We start from the raw sequence: 21,436 nt of genomic DNA on the forward strand, positions 1-21,436 counted from the left end.
CAGATGGTGTTTTAAAATTCTGGCTTGCTTTTGTTGTGTTCTTTCCAAGAATATAGTTCTTAATTATTGAAGAAACTCATTTCCACATCTTTAACTACCACCAAAATCAATCAACATATAACTAATTTTTTTTGTTTATTTTCAGCATAACAGTGTTTATTGTTTTTGCACTACACCCAGTGCTCCATGCAGTACGTGCCCTCCCTGTTACCTACCACCTGGTTCCTCAACAACATATAGCTAATTTATATTCAACCCCAGGTAAGTATTTCAATAACTCTATTTTCATGTCTCCTAATTAGCTTATGTGTCTAAGTTCAACACATATTGAGTGTCTTCCGTTGTGCCAATGACTATATTAAAGTCAGGAGTTTCAAAGGTTAATGAGCATCCTCACCACAAAGAGGTTTTGTTTTAGGGGAAGAAACAAACAAATTCGATTTATCCAAAACAGAACTTATCACAGTTCATTCAATCCTTGTGTCTTCTACATTTTGTATCACTGTAGGTATCACTCAGTCCAGGAACTGGGGAGTTAAGATTATTTTTTTCCTTTTATAGTTATGTCTGCTCAGTCTCACAGCTAAAACTTACCCTCTTTTTCATTGCTTGTCTGACTCATTGCAACAGTGATCCATTACTCTCTCCTACACTCTAGCTGTTCTTATCAAATTTATCCTTTCTAATGCATTTCCACCTAATTAATAATTTTTCCTCAAAATAAATCCAAGCCTATCATTCCCTACTTAAAAACTCTTCAAGGGCTTCCCACTATCTGCAGGATGTGGTTCAGTACAATACAGTCATCAGTCCATCAATATTTGATGATTTGACTTAGCATCTAGCTTCTTACCTCTCCAACTTTCACTTGACCTATTCCTTCCTGTCATTGTGTTTTAATGATATATATTTATTTTAGCCACTGGAATATACTATGACCTATTCCCACATTTTGGGTTTTGCATGAGCTAATTTTATTTGAATTGTTTCCCCACATTCCAGTCTGCTTTGTAAACTAGAATTAATCCCCTGCTGAGAGGCTGTATCCATTATAAAGCTTTATTCCTTCTCCCTCTTATTTTCTAACAAAAGGATTGTTATCTCTTCTGAGCCACTTCAATTTTCTTCATAATTCAGTTAATATATGTATCACACTGCGTCATCTTGATTTGTTACCTGTTTGTTTCTTCCCCTAAAACAAAAATTCTTTGTGGTGAGGATGCTCATTAATCTTTGAAACTCCTGACTTTAATATAGTCATTGGCACAACAGAAGACACTCAGTGTGTTGAACTTAGACACATAAGCTAACCACTGAAATTCTTAGACCCATGAAATTTTTTGTAATATTAGATAACAACTGATGAAACCAATTGAAAGACAAGGCAGAAAATTAAACAAAACAAAACAAAACAGCAGCACATTTAAAAGATCTGGATGAACTCAGTGGCATGATTAATACTGCTGAGCAAGGCTCTCTCGTGCTCTGTTTCCCCTATTAGACGAGAGGTGGAATCTGAATTCAGAACAGGTTTGGGGGGAATTCTTATTATGGAAAAGCAACTCGTTTGCTTTGAAAGACAATTGAACAGATAATCGAAGCAATGGTAAGAAATAATAAGCAAGGGAAATGAAAGGGAAGGAAGACAGCAGAGACTTTCCGGGCAGAAAGGAACTTTAATGAGGAGAGGAGTAGTCAAAGAAGAACAATGAAAGGATTATGAGTTGGATGACTTTTGATTCGTACTTTGTTCAGGTAGAAGCTAGTTCAGGTAGAACTCATTCTGAAATGTACTCTTCACGTGTAGGGGCATGAATTATTTAAAGTTTTCCTGAGAATTACACAGTATTGTGCTCCAAGTCTTTAATGCCTGTACTCTAGAGACAATCACAAATCTTTTTTTATGGCCTCTTGCAAAAGCTCTATTAGGGAGAGTTGACAGCTTTAGAATTAGACAGAGTTGACAGGGGCAGAGTACCTAGAAAATAAATTTCTCCTTGTAATAATATATTTAAATAGGGAAAAGCTTTCTACTTGGAGCCTACAAAAATATGTGCAGAGAAATTTCTTGAATACCAAGAAGAAAAATCCAACTTGTTTGTATTTTCTTTTGCACAAAATCTGTGGGCTTTGTAGCAGCCTCGTTATATAGAGATATCATTAGGGCCCACGTCAGGTATGAGCACCAGGAGAAATCTCACATTTCTAAGGTTTTCAAAAAGTGCTCTCAGCTTCCTCTGTAACAGCTGTGAGAGTATCTTCACCATGATGATGATTCTGAAAAAAAAATTAAATTCTTATAAATCTTATCATTCTTCCTAAGATCATACATGTAACAAATACTTAATTTTTAAAAAAATAAATGGTACTGATGTTTAGAGAATAAAATATTTAAGTGCCACGTGTCCTCTTTGTGTCCCAACTGTATTTCAAACCACTTCATTAATTCCTACTAGACATTTGTAACTTTTTTTTAAAGTAGGCTCCGCACCAAGTGTGGAGCCCAGCATGGGGCTTGAACTCACAACCGTGAGATCAACCTGACCTGAAATCAACAGTTGGATGCTTAACCAACTGAGCCACACAGAGACCCCAGACACTTGTGACTTTTTGTTGTACTTCCAAACTATAATAACAACAAAAAATTCTTCTTGAACATGAACAGATGCCAGCACCCCAAAAGTTACCCTGTCATGATATTTCCCAGTTATTACCCATTTCTTCCTTCCAAAAGTAACTTGTTTTTTTTTTTTACTTTTAGGTAATTAATCTTTTCTTTCCAGTTTTACTAGCTTGCATCCCTCTGTAGACATTGTAGTTGAGCATTAGTTTCGCCCGGTTTCAAACTTTATCTGAATGGAATCATAAAGTATGCATTCTTTGGGTCTGTCTATACTTAACATGATGTATGTGAGAGTCATCCTTATTGTTAAGTACAGGTATAGTTCATTTTAATTACTATGCAGAATTTAATAGTTATATACTTCTATATACTCACCATTCACCCATTTGCAGCATTTCCACTTTGGGACTATTATGAATACTATTGGTATTTTCCTGGAAGTGTATCTTAATACATATGCATACACATTTCTTTTGGGTATATGCTAAAAACTAAAATTACTTATAAGGTATGCACATCTTAACTTTCCATAAAGATGCCCCAAAAGTTTTTGAAGTTGTTGTAATAATTTAAATTCCAAGTAGGAGTGAGAGATTTCTTTTATCTATCGGCATTATCATCAGTTAGAATTGTATTTTGAAACTTAATCATTCTGTTAGGAAATGAATATCTCAGTGTAGTTTTATTTTAATGTTATTGAAATGGTTGGATTTATGCCTAATACCTTGCTTTTAAATTCCAATAGGTCTTGTGTCTTTTATGTTCCTCCTTTGCCTATTATTATTTTCTGGATATTATCTTAATTTCTTTGTTATCTTATTATACTTTTTGAGTGTTCTTAGCTTTTAGTTCTTAGTCTAGGAATTAGAATGTTCATCTTAATTTATCACAGACTGCTTCAGGTGCCTGCTACTTTAATTCCACTAAAATATAGATACTTCATTCTCATGTAGCTCAATTCCTTCCACCTTCCTTTGTGCTATTACTGTCATATATAGTACACCTAGATGTTATATACTCAACAATACAGTGCTGTAATTTTTGATTTTATAAACTTATTTCTTAAAATTTCAGAGGAAAAAGAAAACAATATCTATCTATAGAACAGGAGTTGGCAAACTCTGGAATATGGACCCAATCCAGTCCACTAACTGTTTTGTAAAGTTCAACTGAAACAAAGCCATATCTATTCATTTATATATTGTCTATAGCTGCTTTCATGCTATAAGGTAGAGCTGAGTAGTTGTGACAGATGTAATTAAGATTGGTAATAACATGACTTTAAAATAAGGAGATAGGGGCGCCTGGGTGGCTCAGTGGGTTAAAGCCTCTGCCTTCAGCTCGGGTCATGATCCCAAGGTCCTGGGATCAAGCCCCGCCTCGGGCTCCCTGCTCCACGGGGAGCTGCTTCCTCCTCTCTCTCTGCCTGCCTCTCTGCCTAGTTGTGATTTCTCTCTGTCAAATAAATAAAATATTAAAAAAAATGTTAAAATAAGGAGATAATTTGGGATTATCTCGGTGGGCCCAATGCAATTTATGCAATTGTTTTTTCAACCAGCTAAGAGAAGCACAAAAGGTGTATTTATATATTTTTATAGTCATCTGCAATAATTACCTTTAATGATGTTCTTTATTTCCTCATGTATTTTTGAGTTCTATTGGATACCACTTCTTTTCAGACTAAGAAATTCCTTTAGTGTTTCTTGTAAGGCAGTTCTCCTAGCCATGCATTCTCTGTCTGCTCATCTGTGTATGTCTTTATTTGCCCTCCATGTTTGAATGGTTAAAAGATACAGAATTCATGCTTGACAGTTTTCCTCCAACACTTTGACGTGCCAAGTCATTGCCTTCAGGTTTCTGTTGTTGATGAGAAGTCATCTGTTAATCCTACTGTGGTTCTATTGTACAAGAAATCATTTTTCTCTTGCTGCTTTTAAGACTTTCCCTCTTTTTTAGTTCAGTTTGGTTCTCAGGTGTCTAGGAGTGAGTATCTTTGTGATTATTCTAATTGGAAGTTATTGAGTTTCTTACTTATGCAGAGTATTTTTCATCAAATTTAGGAAAATTTTGGCCATTATTTCTTCAAGTATTTTTCCTGTTCCCTCATTTTCTGGAATTCTCATTATGTGTATGTTGGTGTACTGGATGGTGTCCCAAAGATCTCTGAGGTGCTATTAATTCTTCTTCTTTTTATTTCCTGATCTTCAGATTGGATGAACTGTATCATTCTATCATGTTTACTAATTTTGTCTTCTGTCACCACAAATCTGCTACTCAGCCCCTCTGGCGAGTTTTTCATTTCAGTAACTGTATTTCTAAAGTGGATTTCCATTTGGTTCTTTTTAGTAATTAGTATCTCTTATTTATATTAATACTTATTAAAAATTAATAGCTTTATTGAGGTATAATGTTATACAAAGAACTGTATGTATTAAATGGGTGAATTAAACAAATTTAAACATATATAAACACTATGATACCATCACCAGAATCAAGGTAATAGACATTCATACTCTTGTTTGAGGAATCATTATTTTTAATGTTAATTAACATGTTAATTTTTTAACTTTTTTCTTTAGTTTTTTAAAGTCTTTGTGAAGCCCAACATTTGTCATTCATTCTCTTCCCCCCCAAAACCGTAGCTACTGTTTTTTTTTCAAGTATATATGTCACCATTTCCTGTTCTTTGCATGTATTATTTTTGTTGTTGAAAAATGGGTATTTTAGATAAGATATTGTAGAGACTCTGGATTCTGATTCTCTTACTTTCCCCCATAGTGGTTGTTAAACTGCCTTTTGTGACTTGCCTGTACTAATTTTGTGGCGCCTGTGTCCCTTGCAGTGTGTGGCCTTTGATATATCTACTTATGTTTTTCATTTTTTTTAATTCATGTTTTTGTTTTTAAGACTCATTTGATGGGGTTTTCCCCTGGTCACCATAAGCAGGCACCAATGACTAGTCAGAGGTTGTGCTTAAACACTATGTGAAGGGCTTCACCGTGTCCCCCTAAAGTTCCTATGTGAAACTCCCAGTGCGTCAGAATTTGACTCTATTTGGAGATCAAGTCTTTATAAAACAGTAATGAAGTCATAATAAAATCATTAGGGTGAACTTTAATCCAATCCAAATATTTACTAGTCTTACATGTAAACATCATTGATTATAATTTACACACACATAAATACAGATATATATTTACTTGTTAACTGTCCTTCTCCTCCACTGAAAAGAAAACTTCCTGATGGCAGGGATACTGTCTTGTTAACGATTGCATCCTTAGTGCCTATTACAATGTCTAGGAAATAGTAGGCCCTCCATAAATATTTGTGAAAGAATGAATGAGTGTAGATATCTAGTTTCTTTTTTCTTTTTCTTGAGAGAAAGCGAGAGCATAGCATGCAAGAGCGGGGTGGAGAGCAGCAGAGAAAGAGAGAGAGAATCTTAAGCAGGCTCCACATGTAGTGCAGAGCCCTATGCATGCTCCATCTCATGACCCTGAGATCATGACCTGATTGGAAATCAAGAGTTGCCTTAACCAACTGAGCTACCCAGGCACCCTGATATCTAGTTTTATTTAAAGCTTGTATAAAATAATCATTCTCATAAACTTTTGTGGTACTGTGGATTATTATAGCATTTAGGGATATTATCAAACTTGTCATTACACTTCCAGGAATCAACTACCTACAGAAATACTAGTCTTACATGTAAAGATCATTGTTTATAATGAAAAAAAAAAAAAAAAAACTGGAAAAGAAGCCAAAGATGCAGCAAGAAAAAAAGTCAAAATAAATACTAAGGAAAAATATGATGCTACTAAAAGGCATTGTTTTGTTTTATAATGAAAAGATGTTTATGGTAGTTAGGAAAAATCATGTGACAAACAACATGAAAATGATTACAAAATTAGTAAACAAGAAAACTGTGTATAGTGTGTCTGTGTGTTTGTGTCTTTTTGTTTAGATTTGGATGTGTGGGTATGATGAGGACTACAGTAAGAGGGACAATAACTTTTTAATCTATAATTTTACTTTATAGTTTCATGTATTATTTTTGTAACTTTATAAACAATAAAAATAAGAGAAATAAAGGAAATATTGTGACATATTCCATTTTCATGAGTTTTAACATATTGTATCATCCTTATAGAGTGTATGTGCTAGAAATCAGCAACTCTTGACTTGCCAGAGTAGATAAACACTTACCAAATCAATACAGCCAAAGATTGAGTAAGTTAATGCAATAGAAAATTCCAAGGGGTAAGATATCAGTAAAATCCGTGAAACTTCCCTTCCAAGTTTCTGAAACCAGAAAATAGGGAGAAATCTTGCATTACTATCTTTAATAAATGTAAATATGTTCACAGAACAGCTCCTACTATGAGTGTCAAGGAAAACAGGAAAAATAAATAGGCTGCTTACACCATTCGACTTCCCTCGTCATCTCTACTACTTTGCCTTCCACTCCGCTTTTCCTACCCTTATTCCCCCTGCTCATTATCTTCAGCTTCCACTGGTGGTTTTCGTCACTCAGCATTCTTGTCTCACTTCTTATAACTCCTCATTCTCATTATTCTCTTCACAACAGAGTCTCTATCTGTTGGGGTTAATGTAGAGCATGAAATCATCCCTAATACCTGGCTTACTAAAATGTTAACACAAAGGCCGCTGGGAGCAAGGGAAGGTTTTGGACAGGGATGTAGGACTTTGGAATGCCTAGGCCTGTGTGACCACTCTGCCACTGGAATGCTGTGGGAGTTGCTTTTCCGGAACCTTAGCCCAAACAGCCTTCCTAAGATCTAAAAGATTTATGCACTGTCCTCTAGGCTATGTATAGTAGGACTCGGAGAACACACAGGTTAGCATATCCTATCTTTCCCATAAACAGATCCTCCTAGTTCCAGTAAAACCCATTGTCACACATTACATGCTTGAGAAACAGTGACAAAGATTTGTGATTATCCTGAAGGACCAATAAAGCTGGGAGCAAAGAAGCACAAAGGGTCTTTGTCTCTGAGCGCTGACCCCCTTGCCTCCTCTATTTCATAGCAAATCTGGAGTAATCTTTCAACTGTCTGTACAGGAATTGCTGACCATCCCTGACATCTATCCAAGCTCTTAGGTCAGTAAGATTTGACTCTCTGTCTCCAGTGATAAGATGGCTACTAAGAGATTTTATCAAGCAATTCTCATGTATTAAAACAACTGTTATTAATTACAGACTTACTTAAATTTGTATGTGTGGTGATAAAAATCCCACATAGAAATTGCTGTAGCATGATGTGGAAGGATGAGTAAATCCTCAAATAACAACATCTCACTTGTAAATATAGAGTGACTACAATTTTGCTGGGAAAATAAAGCAGATCCTTTCTACTGCAATCAGAAAGATATTTTCAACTACATATCAGGATGAATGATATTGGTTCCAATCCTGAAAATAAATGTAGTTTTTGTGCTGGCTGTAGAAAGACAAGAATGATATTCAGACCTGGAAATAATAACATTACAATTTCTCTCCTTCAATTTTTTCTCTTCCTCCTTCTGTTTTTGTTGGGTTTATTTAATATCTTTTATGCAAGAAACTATTAGGTGGTAGGGAGTATATGGTAAGAATGAAATGACAAAAAATTCCTGCTTTCTCAAAGTTTATATTCAAGCAGAAAAGACAGAAAGATAATATAAAGTAACATATAATAAGGTCAAATATGTCAGAATGGATAAAAACTTGCTCAGGAATTTTAGGGGCAGGAGGTTTGCCCTAAGCCATTCATATCCAGGAAGTCTTCATAAAAGGTAAGACATTACAAATAAGAGTAAGACCAAGAAAAACAAAGGCGGGAAGCAACGTTCTAGGCAGCTTTAAATTCTTTTACTAGTTTTTTTTGTGACTTGTTCTAGAAAAAATGTAATAGCATACATTAAAAGTGTGATAAAATAATTAATGGAGACATAAAGTAGAAAAATAATAAAGCTAAAATATGTATCACATGACCTATGGTTTGATAATGTGAGGGAAAAATGCATGGAAGAATGAACATGTTTTAAGAAAATGATAAAATGAGTTTAACTCAGGTAACTCAGTATAACTCAGGTATAGGGAGTGTAACAGGAAGACAAAGAAAATACTATATTTTCTATACTATAGAGTAAGTTACCTTATCATAATTCTGATTTAATTTTGTTGGCAGAAACACAATAATAGTAACATTTTAGCTGGGAAGTACTGGTGACCTCTTTGTTGCCAAGACTGTAAAAAGTCATTTTGTCCACATTCCTTAACTTGTATATGTTAGTGTTATTCTTAAATTCTGCCCCTGTAAATAGCAAGATATCTGCCAGAGAAGTTCAAACAGGCAAACAATGGAAAGAATGACTGAGGTAAGCCTTTGAGTGCAGCAGAAGTAAGTGCCCCTTTTCTTGCTTAAGTCGATTTGGGTTGTATTTCCTATCACTTACAACTAAGAGAGCCCTAGTTAATAAAAATTAAAGTAAATAATAAACAATAATTGGCATTTGGGAGGATAGTGGAGAGAGAAGGGTGAAGGATTACCTCAAGGTTTTTAGCTTTAGAGACTGAAATAAGGAGTTTTGCAGCACAGTACTTTTGAGGAGGCAAATATTTTCTGTTTTATATCTGTTGAATTTGAGATGGTGACAACAGAAGCATATTGAAGTGGAAACATCAAGCTGGCGCTATATGCAAACAATGAATCGAGGAACACTACATCAAAAACTAATGATGTACTGTATGGTGACTAAGATAACGTAATAAAAAATTTAAAAAAAAGAAAATGAAGCAGCAATAAAAAAATAAAAAATAAAAGAATAATAGGCTTGGAGTCTGGCATACAAACAGTATAATAGGTATGTGTTAGCACTTTCTCTATTGACACATAAAGAGACTAAGGAACAAGGGCGCCTGGGTGGCTCAGATGGTTAAGTGTCTGCCTTCCGCTCAGGTCATGATCCCAGGGTCCTGGGATCAAGCCCTCCACTCAGGTCATGATCCCAGGGTCCTAGGATCAAGCCCTGCATCGGGCTTCCTGCTCCTTGGGGAGCCTGCTTCTCCCTCTGCCTCTGCCTCTCTCTGTGTGTCTCTCTCTCTGTCTCTCATGAATAAATAAATAGAACTAAAAAAAAAATAAAAGAAACAACTAAGGAACAGGGAAGTTAAGAAACTTGTCCACAGAGTCACAGACAGTGAGTACTGAAGACGGTGTTTAGATAAAGTCAGTCTGGTTCTGGATTTAGATTATCAACTATTTTGCTATAAGAGAAGTATGTTTCAGAGACATGCACTTTTGGGGATAGCTGAACCTACCTGGGAACACTGATAACTTGATGAGTTTATGGGTTTAGCCAAGCAGCTTGCTTTTATTAGAAAAGCTGTCACATGGCAAATCTTGTAAAAGGTTGGTGCCTTAGTAAATGTAGGAATAGTATTCTGTAATGCCTCTAAGAGAAGATTGTGAGTTAGAGATGTAGGTCTAATATGTAAGTTCATTCATGTAATTGATCACTGGAAACAAAACTGAAACTTGTGCATTTGGGAGACTGTGAAATTGATCATTAATACTGAGGTCAGATAAATACAGTCTACAATGGTTTGTAATGGTGTTTACAAAAGGTGAGTCCTGGAAATTATGTCATTATTATCTTAAACTGATGATTATAAGCTTGTGAATAAGAGTGGTCAACTAAATAATTTGATAAAATCCTCCACTTAATAACCTAATTATTTCTCCTTATCTCTGCCACCAGAATTAAAACTGAAGATTCCCAGAATGAATTTCTAGGGAAAATGGAGAATTTCTTACAATGTATAGGGAAAATCTGATGCATACTTATTTAAATCAATCATTACACACAGTCCATTTTGGGGTACTATTGTATCTTCTCTCATCCTTTCATTGTTCTCTAGGTTTTTGTTTTTCATGCTTGGATTCCCTCCACTGATGGTCCCTTTACAATACAGTGCAGGTATAGAGAGAGGGAAGTTGAGGTAGGGGAAGCAGGAAGATTATGCTTCATCTACAATAAGTCTTCTAATTAGAATTATTTTTGAGTTGGAACTTTCAAGTTGCTATTTTTTGTTTTGTTGTTCAATAATAAAGAGGAGCTCTACTCTAATATATTCTCTTTGGAAAGTCTTTTGCAGCACTAATATTCTGTTATTCTGAATTTAAAGCCAACACAATTGAAATACAGTTATTTCTCTGGTACAAAGTATGTGATTGGATATTTAATTAAATGGAAACAAGACAGATTCACACACATTTAGCATTTGACCACATAAAGCAAAATTCATGTGAGACAAAAAAATAAGCTTTGTATGGGGATGCCTGGGTGGCTCAGCTGGTTGAACATCCGACTCTTGATTTTGGCTCTGGTCATGATCTTAGGGTCTCGGGATGGAGCCCCATATCGGGCTCCACACTTAGCAGGGAGTCTGCTTGAGGACTCTCTCTCTCCCTCTCCCCCCACTTGTGCTCTATCTCTCTTTCTAAAATAAATAAATAAATAAATAAATAAATCTCAAAAAAAAAAAAAAACTGGCTGTGTATGAAAAGCTCTGTGTTAAACGAGAAATTACCAGGTGTCTACAATTCCAAATATATGCATCAGTCGCAGAATTATTTTGTTGATTTGGGGAATGGTTTTAAGGTCTAGGATATGCTTTTATTTCATTAAGAGAATCATCAGTGACCCTATGCCTAATGCATATACACTTATCACTGAAGCCTTCACATTATCTACTTGCTTTATTTTAATTGGGCATGTCAAGAATTCAAACATTCTATTAATATTTACCAAAAAATCATGTTAGAATTACTTTGGAATTGAAACTTTCAATCAAGGGGGGAGCGGGCTATGGACATTGGGGAGGGGAGGCGAACCATAAGAGACTATGGACTCTGAAAAACAACCTGAGGGTTTTGAAGGGTCAGGGGTGGGAGGTTGGGGCAACCTGAGGGTTTTGAAGGGTCAGGGGTGGGAGGCTGGGGGAACAGGTGGTGGGTAATGGGGAGGGCACGTTTTGCATGGAGCACTGGGTGTTGTGCAAAAAGAACGAATACTGTTACGCTGAAAAAATAAATAAAATGGAAAAAAAAATAAAAAAATAAAAAATAAAAGAGAGATTCCCCCCCCCCAAAAAAAGAGCTTACTACTAAAAACAAAGAATCTCTTAAAGACTAATAAAGCCTTATTTTACTTCCAAAGGCTTTAAAACCCTGGAAGAGAATTGTTCAAAATTAAGATGTTCCTAAAGAATTGGTCACTTACTGCTTGTCCATAATTTCTATATGACACGGAATTAAAAGAAGACAACTCAATTGCTGTTAGAATTGATGCAATAACTGCAACAATTATGCAGAAGATGTTCATGATAAAAGCAAATGTAATCTGAAAAGAAGATACATGGTAAACTTGTTATATTCTGAATAAACATTTAGGTTAAACAGTTTGAATTGCTGAAAAAAAATCATTTCATCAGAACTCTGATCTAGTTTCTGAAGCTTTAGAGGTCTGGAATGCTTGCCACTAGGATAAAATATTTTCCTGGTTTACATGACACCTAACTAATCTGGAGGGAACACTGAAATATCACATCAATAAGCATCAATCTTCCATTTGGGCTAAAAAATGTTGTATTTTACAATCTTCTGAGTCATTTGGAAGAAAGATTGTTAAGATAGGATTTGAACAAAAGGAGATCCACCATAAAATAGAAAATGAAACAAAAATAAAGATGGAAAATGGCAACTTATAGAAAAAAAAACAAAGAAGAATCAGTGATTTTTAATCTAGGATTTTCATTCTCTAGGGTAATCCATCAATATCTTTGGATATGTTTTTAGCTGTATAATTGTGAGATCAGACTCACTGATTTCTAAGAGTCTAAGTCCAGTATTTTACCTATACCATGGATGGATTTTCTGGACAGACATAAGATATAATACTGTTCTCAAACCTGATAGTTAGGAAAATGAAGTTTTACAGTAATATTATATCTATATATAAAGGCATTATTAGATTCTATTAAATTTTGTCTACTAGTAAAGTTTATACAATATTAAAATAAGGTAGAATACCAAACCAAAAATCCCCATATTAAATTTAGAACATTTACATAATGATTCTAATATAGAAAGTTTGTCTACATTAAGTTATGTGTTCCTAGCTTTTCACTTAATCCTTTATTTTACAAGTAAGGTAGATTCCTTCATTGTTCAGATACTCACTAAACTCTACTTAGTTTTGTGACAAGTGATTTCTAGGATACCTGAAGGATCTCCACTTACCACGCCTTGAGTCTGATGCCTTACTGCTCTTATTATGGAGACTCCTGTAATGATAAACTGGATATAAAAACATATTTATAAATATTCATTGATAATGCTCATCAACTTAAGATGTATTTTTAACAACTCCCCCTTCCATGTCTGTTATTTTTAGAATACTAAGAGTAATAAGATATAAAGACGTTTCCGTAGAAGGGGTCAGGACAAGTTTCCATCATATAGTCATGAACTGAAAGCTAATAGTCGGGTCACTAATCACAGAAACAGGGGACAGTAGGCAGAATTCAGGTTGTGGTATATACCAAAGATGACTCAAAGAGTCCTGAATCAGGAGCCAAGTTTGCTTATATCTGTGCCTGCTTTCTGAACTCATCTGATTATCATTTCAAATGCTATCCTTCCTAATAAAATGAAGCCACTGATTGCAATTACTGTATACATATCCAAATGTGAAAAGTGGTTCATGAGTCTATTCCAAATTGTGTTTGTACAAAATATATCTCTTGAGACTGTGGCCATTACTAAGTAACAGCTGTAACTCATGTTTTGGTGGTGGTGTTGTTTTTTTTAAGAGTTTCCATTATTTCATACCAGGTTACTTTATTTCCCAGAAGTGTGAAGTTATGCCATATTGTTTGGAGGTGAGCTGCATAATTCCTTTGGAACACTCCTTTTGTCTTATCTGTTTTAGTGAATTTCACAAAGATCTAAATCAAAAGATAATCTGTGGAAAAACAGCATTCATGCTATACCATATATAGGGAGACCAAATCTTAAAGCTTACTAACTCCTCCAGGATAACTTAAATTTACACACACAGCACTTCATTCTGTAATGAAAGCTGAGATTTCTAAGGAAGTACACAGTGAGAGGAAGAGCTAATATGAGTTGAATTATAAACTAGAGTGCTCTGTAGCTAGATTAGCAAACCATGTGCTTCACAAAGTGCCTTTCAAAGTTTATGAGAGTTTTCTATTGGATTTAATTGAAATTTTAGATAATTTATTCTAGGAGCTACACATGTTATTTTTGTAACATGTACAATTAAACACTGAGGCACATGAATCATTTTCTGGATTTTGTCTGTAAATTAACCACTGTTTTCTAAAGAAATGCTTTGACACTTGTGAGCCAATGTACAAAGAAAGAGGATCTCCTAGAGGCCACTGCTTTCTCTGGAGCCCTCTCAAGTGGTGGCCATTTTCTCTTACAGCCCTTATCCCACTGTTTCTAACTGTGGGTAAGTGGTCTCCTTGCTCCTTATTACTTCCACTGCTTGCCTCTCCCCCAGCTTTCAATCAAAAGTCATCAGATTCTATCACCCACTATCTAGCCTGGTTGAAGTTGATTTGATCACTCTAGTCCTGGTGATTTTAATTCCTGTCTCACTCTCTAACACCTCTTAGACCTTGGTTGTGTGTGTGTGTGTGTGTGTGTTTGTGTGTGTGTGTGTGTGTATGATCCTTCTAACACCTTGGTCTTACAGTTCTTTGAATTTCTCTTCTCTAATCCACCAACCCCATCCTATCTCAGTCGCTCACTCCTATATTCATTCTCTGGTGTTTTTTTCTGCCAATAAGTATGACATCTTCCATATCTCAATTCCAAGTATCTCACTAGGACTACTAGTTTCTATCTTTCTACATCAGGTTCCATAGTATCCCAACTTTAACAATCCTTTGAACCCATCTGCATCTATCATCAAGCTCCTCACTTCCCTGTTATATTCTCTCTTTCACCAGTTTAAATTCCATGGTTAACTATTACACTCACTTATATACACTTTCAACTCCTTTGCAACATTCTTGTTTGATCACAGATGCATGGTTAAACCCAAATTCTGATTAAATGCAGTTCTCCTTCTCACTGAATGCCTGAACCCATGCAGCCAAACGGGACCTGAGAAAGACACACAACCATCTTGACCGACATCTCACTACACACACCCTGTTCCTAAAGCTTAAGTGAGCTCTTTATCTTAGTGGGAGTCAGACTACTTTTCTACAATGCATACGCTCTCTTTTTCTAGATGGCTATTTTACACCCTCCCTTCAAACAATCAGTTCATTATCCAATTCTCATTCTCAGCCCATGATCTGGCTCCTAATTCATGGAGATATTTGAAGCCATAGGAAGAGAAGGTCCACAAGCTCCCAATATCCCATCTACCCACCTATCAAAATGTGTCCTTTATCTTTGCTCCTCTATCTTTCCATCCTGTTACCCACCTTGGCACTATTTACATTAAAGATGGATAATTCTTTCTTATGAAGGTTATCCTGTACTTTGTGGGATATTTATGCATATCTTTGGCTTCTGCCTACTAGATGCCCACCCCTGCTGTGAAAACCAAAAATGTCTCCAGACATCACCAAATGTCCTCTGAGGGGTAAAACCACCTCTAGTTGAGATTCACTGCTAGACATGAACTGTCCATGAGCTTAAGTATTTGTGTATTAAAAAACATCATCTCTTGCCTACCCCAGTGCAGGATTCTATTAATCCCTCCTTTTCTCCATTTATTTCATATTGATTTTCGCTCTTCTGGTTCAGTCCCCTCATAAAAGACATGATACTTCCAACTTACTGAAACTACTTTTAATAAGAAACCCTGTCTTGACCCAAACTTCCTCCCACTACTACCTCATTTCTCAATGCCACATTACACCAGAGTCCTTCAAGGATTTTTATTTGCTGTCTCTATAGTTCTTCTCTTTCCATTATTTCTTAAACCAACTCCAGTCAGGTCTTGCTTCACCATTCCACTGAAACTACTTCTCAAGTTTATGGCTGGGTTCCACATTGCTAACTCCAATGGTCAATTCTCAGCCTTATTTGGCAAAATAACAGAATTTAATATAGTTTATCTTTCCCTATTTGTTTGCTCAGCGTTGAGGATGCCATACTCTTCAACTATTCCTACTACCTTCTGGCTGTCTAGAAACCACAGAAGAAGGCAGGTAATGACAAATTTAGAAAATGTGTGAGTATAGACTCATTCTGTGAAGAAGGTAAAGACCCTAATTATGAAAATTAACCATGCTAATGGGTATTATGGCGAAGATTCTTTGTCTTTCATGTATCTACAGTCAATCCAACCTATGGTTGTCATTGTGTATTCCTTCCTGTATCCACATCTCTTGTAAAAACCCTGGTAAGTTAAAGGTACTAAAGGAACATGTGTTGAAAAAAGGAATTTAATTTTGAATAAATTACCAACATGAGATTTACTTACATAATTCTCCTGAACCTCTGAAATCTCTGTTTAAAAACTGTTCCCTATCTTACACTAGTGGCATGAACAGTATTTACTGAATGATTAAATCATAAATATATTCTACTCACAATAACTCCCCATAAAGAACATCCTGCTTTGTAAGTTATAGGTTTGTACGTCCCAAAGACTCCTCTAATTTGTCCCATATACAAAATCAATAGGAAATACCACATGAAAACGTGAAATATGCCAATCATAATCTGGACAGCCTGTGAGAAGAAAATGATATTAGTACCGAAACCATGTAATTTATAACATAGCTCCAATAAATGTTAACTGTAAGAAATAATCAATACTTTAGGAAAGATAAAAGTTAAGTAGGATTGAACTTACCATGTATTTTCTGGACTGGTTAGCCCCAAAAGAAAGCCCTAACCAGGAAGTACTGAAGTTTACCAAATAGGAATCAGCCGTTCTTGGAGCATCATACTGTTCAGTAATAATTCTAGTCAATTATCCCATAAAAAAGTTGACAGTCTCTTACTACTGCTATCCTTTCTACCTATCAAGCAATGGCATGAGAGGAGAATACTGAAGGTATTTGGGGGAAAATATGGTTACTACTCTATTTGGATGCAGGAAGCCATTTATCCAATATGTTCTTATATATTAGTAATTATAAGGTTGAACGTTTTGCATCTTTTAAAGGTTTACCTTTGCCTCCAAGGCATACTTGGTATGTATCTTTATCACAAGCATGCTGGGGTGAGGTACAATCCAACACAGAGATACAAAGAATATCCAGTGTAGACTTGCTTGTACCAGGTCTTCTTATTAGATAGGGGAAAGGTTGGTGGAGGGGAGGATTATTATTCAACTTTAATTTTTAAGAAGATAACTATAATCCAAGAAAATATGTGTCAGTAAATTTATTTCTCAATTTATATGTGAACTGATATTTCATATACTGAATCACATTTTTAATTATGCTTTAAAAATTTCAGAGGATTGGGCGCCTCGCTGGCTCAGTCAGTGAAGCATGTGATGCCTGATCTCAGGGTCATGAGTTCAAGCCCCATGTTGGTTGTGGAGCCTACCTAATTAAAACAAATAAAAGTAAAAATTTTGAAGGTAATATTATTTTTACTTGAATATATACTTTAACAGGAAGCTATTTAATGCTTTAATAGTTTCAGCTCCTTATAAAGCAAGTAGTCTAAAAACATAAATGCAATCAGCTAATATTAAAGATACATTGTAGAGAATTCTCTTTATAGAAAGACCATTGTTACTTTTCGTAACAATCTTACCCATTTTTATAGATTTAGATTTTAGATTTCCTCTGCATTGAATTTGAAAAAATGGCATTATCTTCAGAGATTCTTTGGATTTGATTGGCAGAATATCTTTAATAGATAGCAAAATCCTTGAGAGACTGAATTTAGTTATCTCACTGTTGTCACCAATCTCTAAAAGTGGGAACCCAGTAAATATCTCTTGAATAAGTGCATCAGAATGAAGGACATTAATTCCACTTGACTTTCCCAACTCTTTTTTTTAAAGATTTTTATTTATTTATTTTACAGAGAGAGACCACAAGTAGGCAGAGAGGCAGGCACAGAGAGAGAAAGGGAAGCAGGCTCCCTGCTGAGCAGAGAGCCCGATGTGGGACTCGATCCCAGGACCCTGAGATCATGACCTGAGCCGAAGGCAGCGGCCTAACCCACTGAGCCACCCATGTGCCCCGACTTGCCCAACTCTTAAGTGAAGTTGAAGAGTAGCGTCTCCCTTTATAATTGGGGTTGTCCTATATAATACTAAGAAATATCCTAGCAACCATATTAGAAAGCAAGGCTGCTAGTGTGTAGAGAAGAACAAGATGGATTTTCTTACTTAAAAATTGTTCTTAACCTAGAGCCAACAGATGGCATTTCAGGAGGTCATAGCCCTCTTCTCTACACACAAAAATATGAGTGCAAAGGATTACAATATGTATATGAAGCTGGGGAGAAGATTCAGAGCTTCCTTCCTATGTCAGAAAGGGTCTGTGACTCCCAAGAGATTAAGAACCTCAGCTGAACAGTCAGGTGGGAAACAGTCTACACAGCAGCCAAGTTCAAAGGAAAAGTTCACATCCAGTGGAAAAGTTCTTTCTCTTTCAGATGGGAAAGAGCATGATCTTCATAATTCCTTGGTGTTACTAAGAGATAGCTAAGCTCTCTGTTTATAATTGAAGAGACAAATTAATAATCATTCTATTGCATAGAAATCAATACAGTAATAGAAAGAGATCAAGAAGAGATCCCTCTTCCAGTTAAAAAAAAACACTTCTTTTTCTTTTATTCCTTTTTGGGATTTCTCTAGCACCCTATGTATGTTGGTTTAGTCAGTATGCTTATATATAAGCACATATTTGTGTATGAAGAGAAATAAGATCAGTCAAAATTTGTAGGAGATAATCAGAATTAAAAATTTTTTGCGGGGGTTGAGGGGAAGTGGGAGATACAGTGAGATTTCAGTTATGGAATGAACAAGTCACAGAAATAAAAGGTACAGCAGAGGGAATACAGTCAATGATCTTGTTACAGCATCATATGGTGACAAACGGTAGCTACCTCTGCTTGTGGTGAGCAGAGCATAATGTATAGCGATGTCGAATCACAATGTTGTATACCTGAAACTGATGTAATATTCTGTGTCAACTATATTCAAAAAAAATTTCTTAAACCCATTTTTAGCCTTTGACTTAACCAAATATGCCCCTTCCCAGATTCAAGAATAATCCTTAGTAAATTGAAGTAGTACATATTCCTGAATTTAGTCAAATTGAAGTCTTACTTACCCCTAGAGCAAGACTATCTGCTGCAGAGAGTTTTGAACATACACATCGAGCCATACTACCAGCATTTCCTCTAGATGATTATGCTTCTAATCTTTGATGATATTTTTATTAACAAACTTCTACAAAACAATACAAAACACTTATACACACATTGCTCAGAAGAAAATACTTAAGCTTGATTCTTTTCCCACTATTTTACAACCACCTCCCAAACTCTGAAGCAATTGTTTTCTTCTTTCTGTGCCTAACTTTGTAAAGGCATCAGCTGGCATCTACCTGTTCTGAATAATGGCCTCCATAAGTGAAAAACCTCTCTCTACAACTAAAAAGTATAGGCATTTTACAGTTATTTTCTCTGAGTAGTAAGCAGTGGCCCTGGATGATAAAATATCTGGAACACTTAGGAAACAATGTTAGAGTGTTTTCAGTAAAGCTTTTAACAATTTATTTGCAATTCATAATGAGTTCAATGCAATTCATAATACCATGTTTACATTTCAAAACCAAGTTATTATACTTAAATTCATCATGGGCTCATGATTTATTTTTTTCTGTCACATACTTGCTATCTAGTTTTTCTTTATATGAAAGAACTTTTTCTACCGTCGGACAACTTACCAAAGTTTCTTCCACAATCTTGGAGATTCTCCTAGGAGTTCTTTTGTTGTTATTGTTTCTTTTTTTTCCCCCACTAAAGGCTTCTTCTAGGAGTTCTTTCATTATTGTTTCTTCCCCTCTCGCCCCCCCCCCCCTTTCCTGCATTTCTCCCTGGTGTTCAGAAAACCTGGCTAATAACTGTATCCTTTGTGGATCTGACATTACATTGTTCTACATCTTCTAACATGTCAAACTTAGGTCAATAACATGAATCATGCCACTTAGGTGATAATGTAATGGATGATCTTAAACCCCTAATCTTGGTCCTTTTGAGAGGCAGATTTGAGTAAATGAACTCTCATTCCCTGTACCCTTAAAATCTCATGATTTGATTATCTTAATGAGTCTTTGGTTTCTAAAATTGATTTTCTGAATGTCTCTTAATTCTATAAAGTATAGAGACAGAAAAAAGCTAGATAAGACTATAAGAGCTATTGACAGTAGAGAAAACAATATGTTAAATACAAAAACTTAAGTTAAGTATTAAGTTTCATATATTAAACGGCATCTTTGAGAAATACCAAAGAAAGCGTACGGGCCTAAAGGCAACCAAGATTAATCATTCCGTCGTGCTCAAATAAAAGGCACAGAATTACAGAATTTATATATAAAGTAATGAGGAAGTCCTATCTAGATTGCTAGTGTCACTTTTGAGAAAGAAAGGAAAATAATAAAAAATAATTAGTCCTTTTCTTTAAGTATAAAAATTCTCACAGTTGATAGTGAAAGCACCATGAGCAGAATATTCAGCATCCTATAGTCTCTCTCCTTCAGGCCCCCACCAAAACCACCCCAGATGAAGTATTCATTGAAGTACCATGAAAAAAACAGATTGTGTGTGTGTTTAAAATTCTTTAGCTTAAATGATGGAAGAAAATAAATTCTACAGTATTATTTCTGGAATAAATGATGGTTAGAATTTTTTAGAAAAACATTCTACAGGGGCACTTGGGTGGCTCAGTCGGTTAAGCCTCTGCCTTCAGCTCAGGTCATGATCTCAGGGTCCTGGGATCAAGCCCCACATCGGGCTCCCTGCTCAGTGGGGAGTCTGCTTCTCCTTCTCCTACTCTCCCTACTAGTGTTCCCTTTCTCTCTCTGTGTCTCTTTCTGTCAAATAAATAAATAAAATCTTTAAAAAAAAAAACGAAAAACATTCTACATTCAGTTACTCTAGAACCCACTGAAGTATCTCATTTTTGTAAAAAAAAAAAAAAAGAGAGAGATAAAAAATAAAAATTAATAATTTGTTTCTATTCTCTGGTGCTTTCATCACTAATCAAAAAGCAGCCGCAGAACAAGCCCCTAGTCCTCATTCCCAACCCTATCCTCATCTTTGCCTTAAGACAAAGAAATTCTGAAACAGTCACAGAGAGCTCATGTCTAGAAGCCACTTCTCCATCTTTAGCAGGAATGTGACTCTTGTCTTCAGAATAAGGTTCAAACTCTTCAGCAGGGCCCATAAAGCCCTTCATGAGCTGTTCCCTGCCCACTTCCTCGGCCTCATCCCAGGCCCTTCCCGGGGTTTCTGCCCTAATAGCTCCAACAGCACCCTTCTTGGGGAAGCCTCCTCTCCTCGCTCCCCTACACTCCATCACAGTGTTGTCTATCTAACTCTGAATGATCAGGTCTGGCTCCCAAGGCAGAGTCAGCTCCTGGAACCCAAGGAATTCATTTCCGCATGTCCAGGGCTAGTCCTGGGCTGCGACTGACCGACTCACACTTGGTGAAGTGGACTGGACTGGGCGCACAGCGGGTGGCTGATTCCCAGCGTCTGTACAAGGATGGATGGG

At 35.9% G+C, this 21,436-nt stretch overlaps 1 protein-coding gene across 4 annotated transcripts; it reads right to left on the bottom strand.

Moving 5' to 3' along the window:
* Positions 1–1,417: 1,417 nt before the first annotated feature.
* MS4A13 (membrane spanning 4-domains A13) lies at positions 1,418–16,416 on the bottom strand. Of its 4 annotated transcripts, XM_046016567.1 has the most exons (6): positions 16,276–16,416; positions 12,931–12,987; positions 11,912–12,031; positions 6,824–6,925; positions 4,564–4,570; positions 1,418–2,258 (listed from the first exon to the last, which is right to left on the bottom strand). In XM_046016567.1, the coding sequence occupies exons 1-6, from the start codon at positions 16,402–16,404 to the stop codon at positions 2,215–2,217; spliced, it is 459 nt and encodes a 152-aa protein (XP_045872523.1). In that variant the 5' UTR covers positions 16,405–16,416; the 3' UTR covers positions 1,418–2,214. The 4 variants fall into 4 exon arrangements, with proteins under 4 accessions (XP_045872523.1, XP_045872521.1, XP_045872524.1 ...); XM_046016565.1 differs by lacking the exon at positions 4,564–4,570 and having other exon boundaries at positions 1,418–2,277; positions 6,830–6,925; XM_046016568.1 differs by lacking the exon at positions 11,912–12,031 and having other exon boundaries at positions 16,276–16,404.
* Between the last annotated feature and the right edge of the window lie 5,020 nt (positions 16,417–21,436).

The sequence above is a fragment of the Meles meles genome, chromosome 8 (assembly GCF_922984935.1).
Source record: "Meles meles chromosome 8, mMelMel3.1 paternal haplotype, whole genome shotgun sequence".
NCBI lineage: Eukaryota > Metazoa > Chordata > Mammalia > Carnivora > Mustelidae > Meles > Meles meles.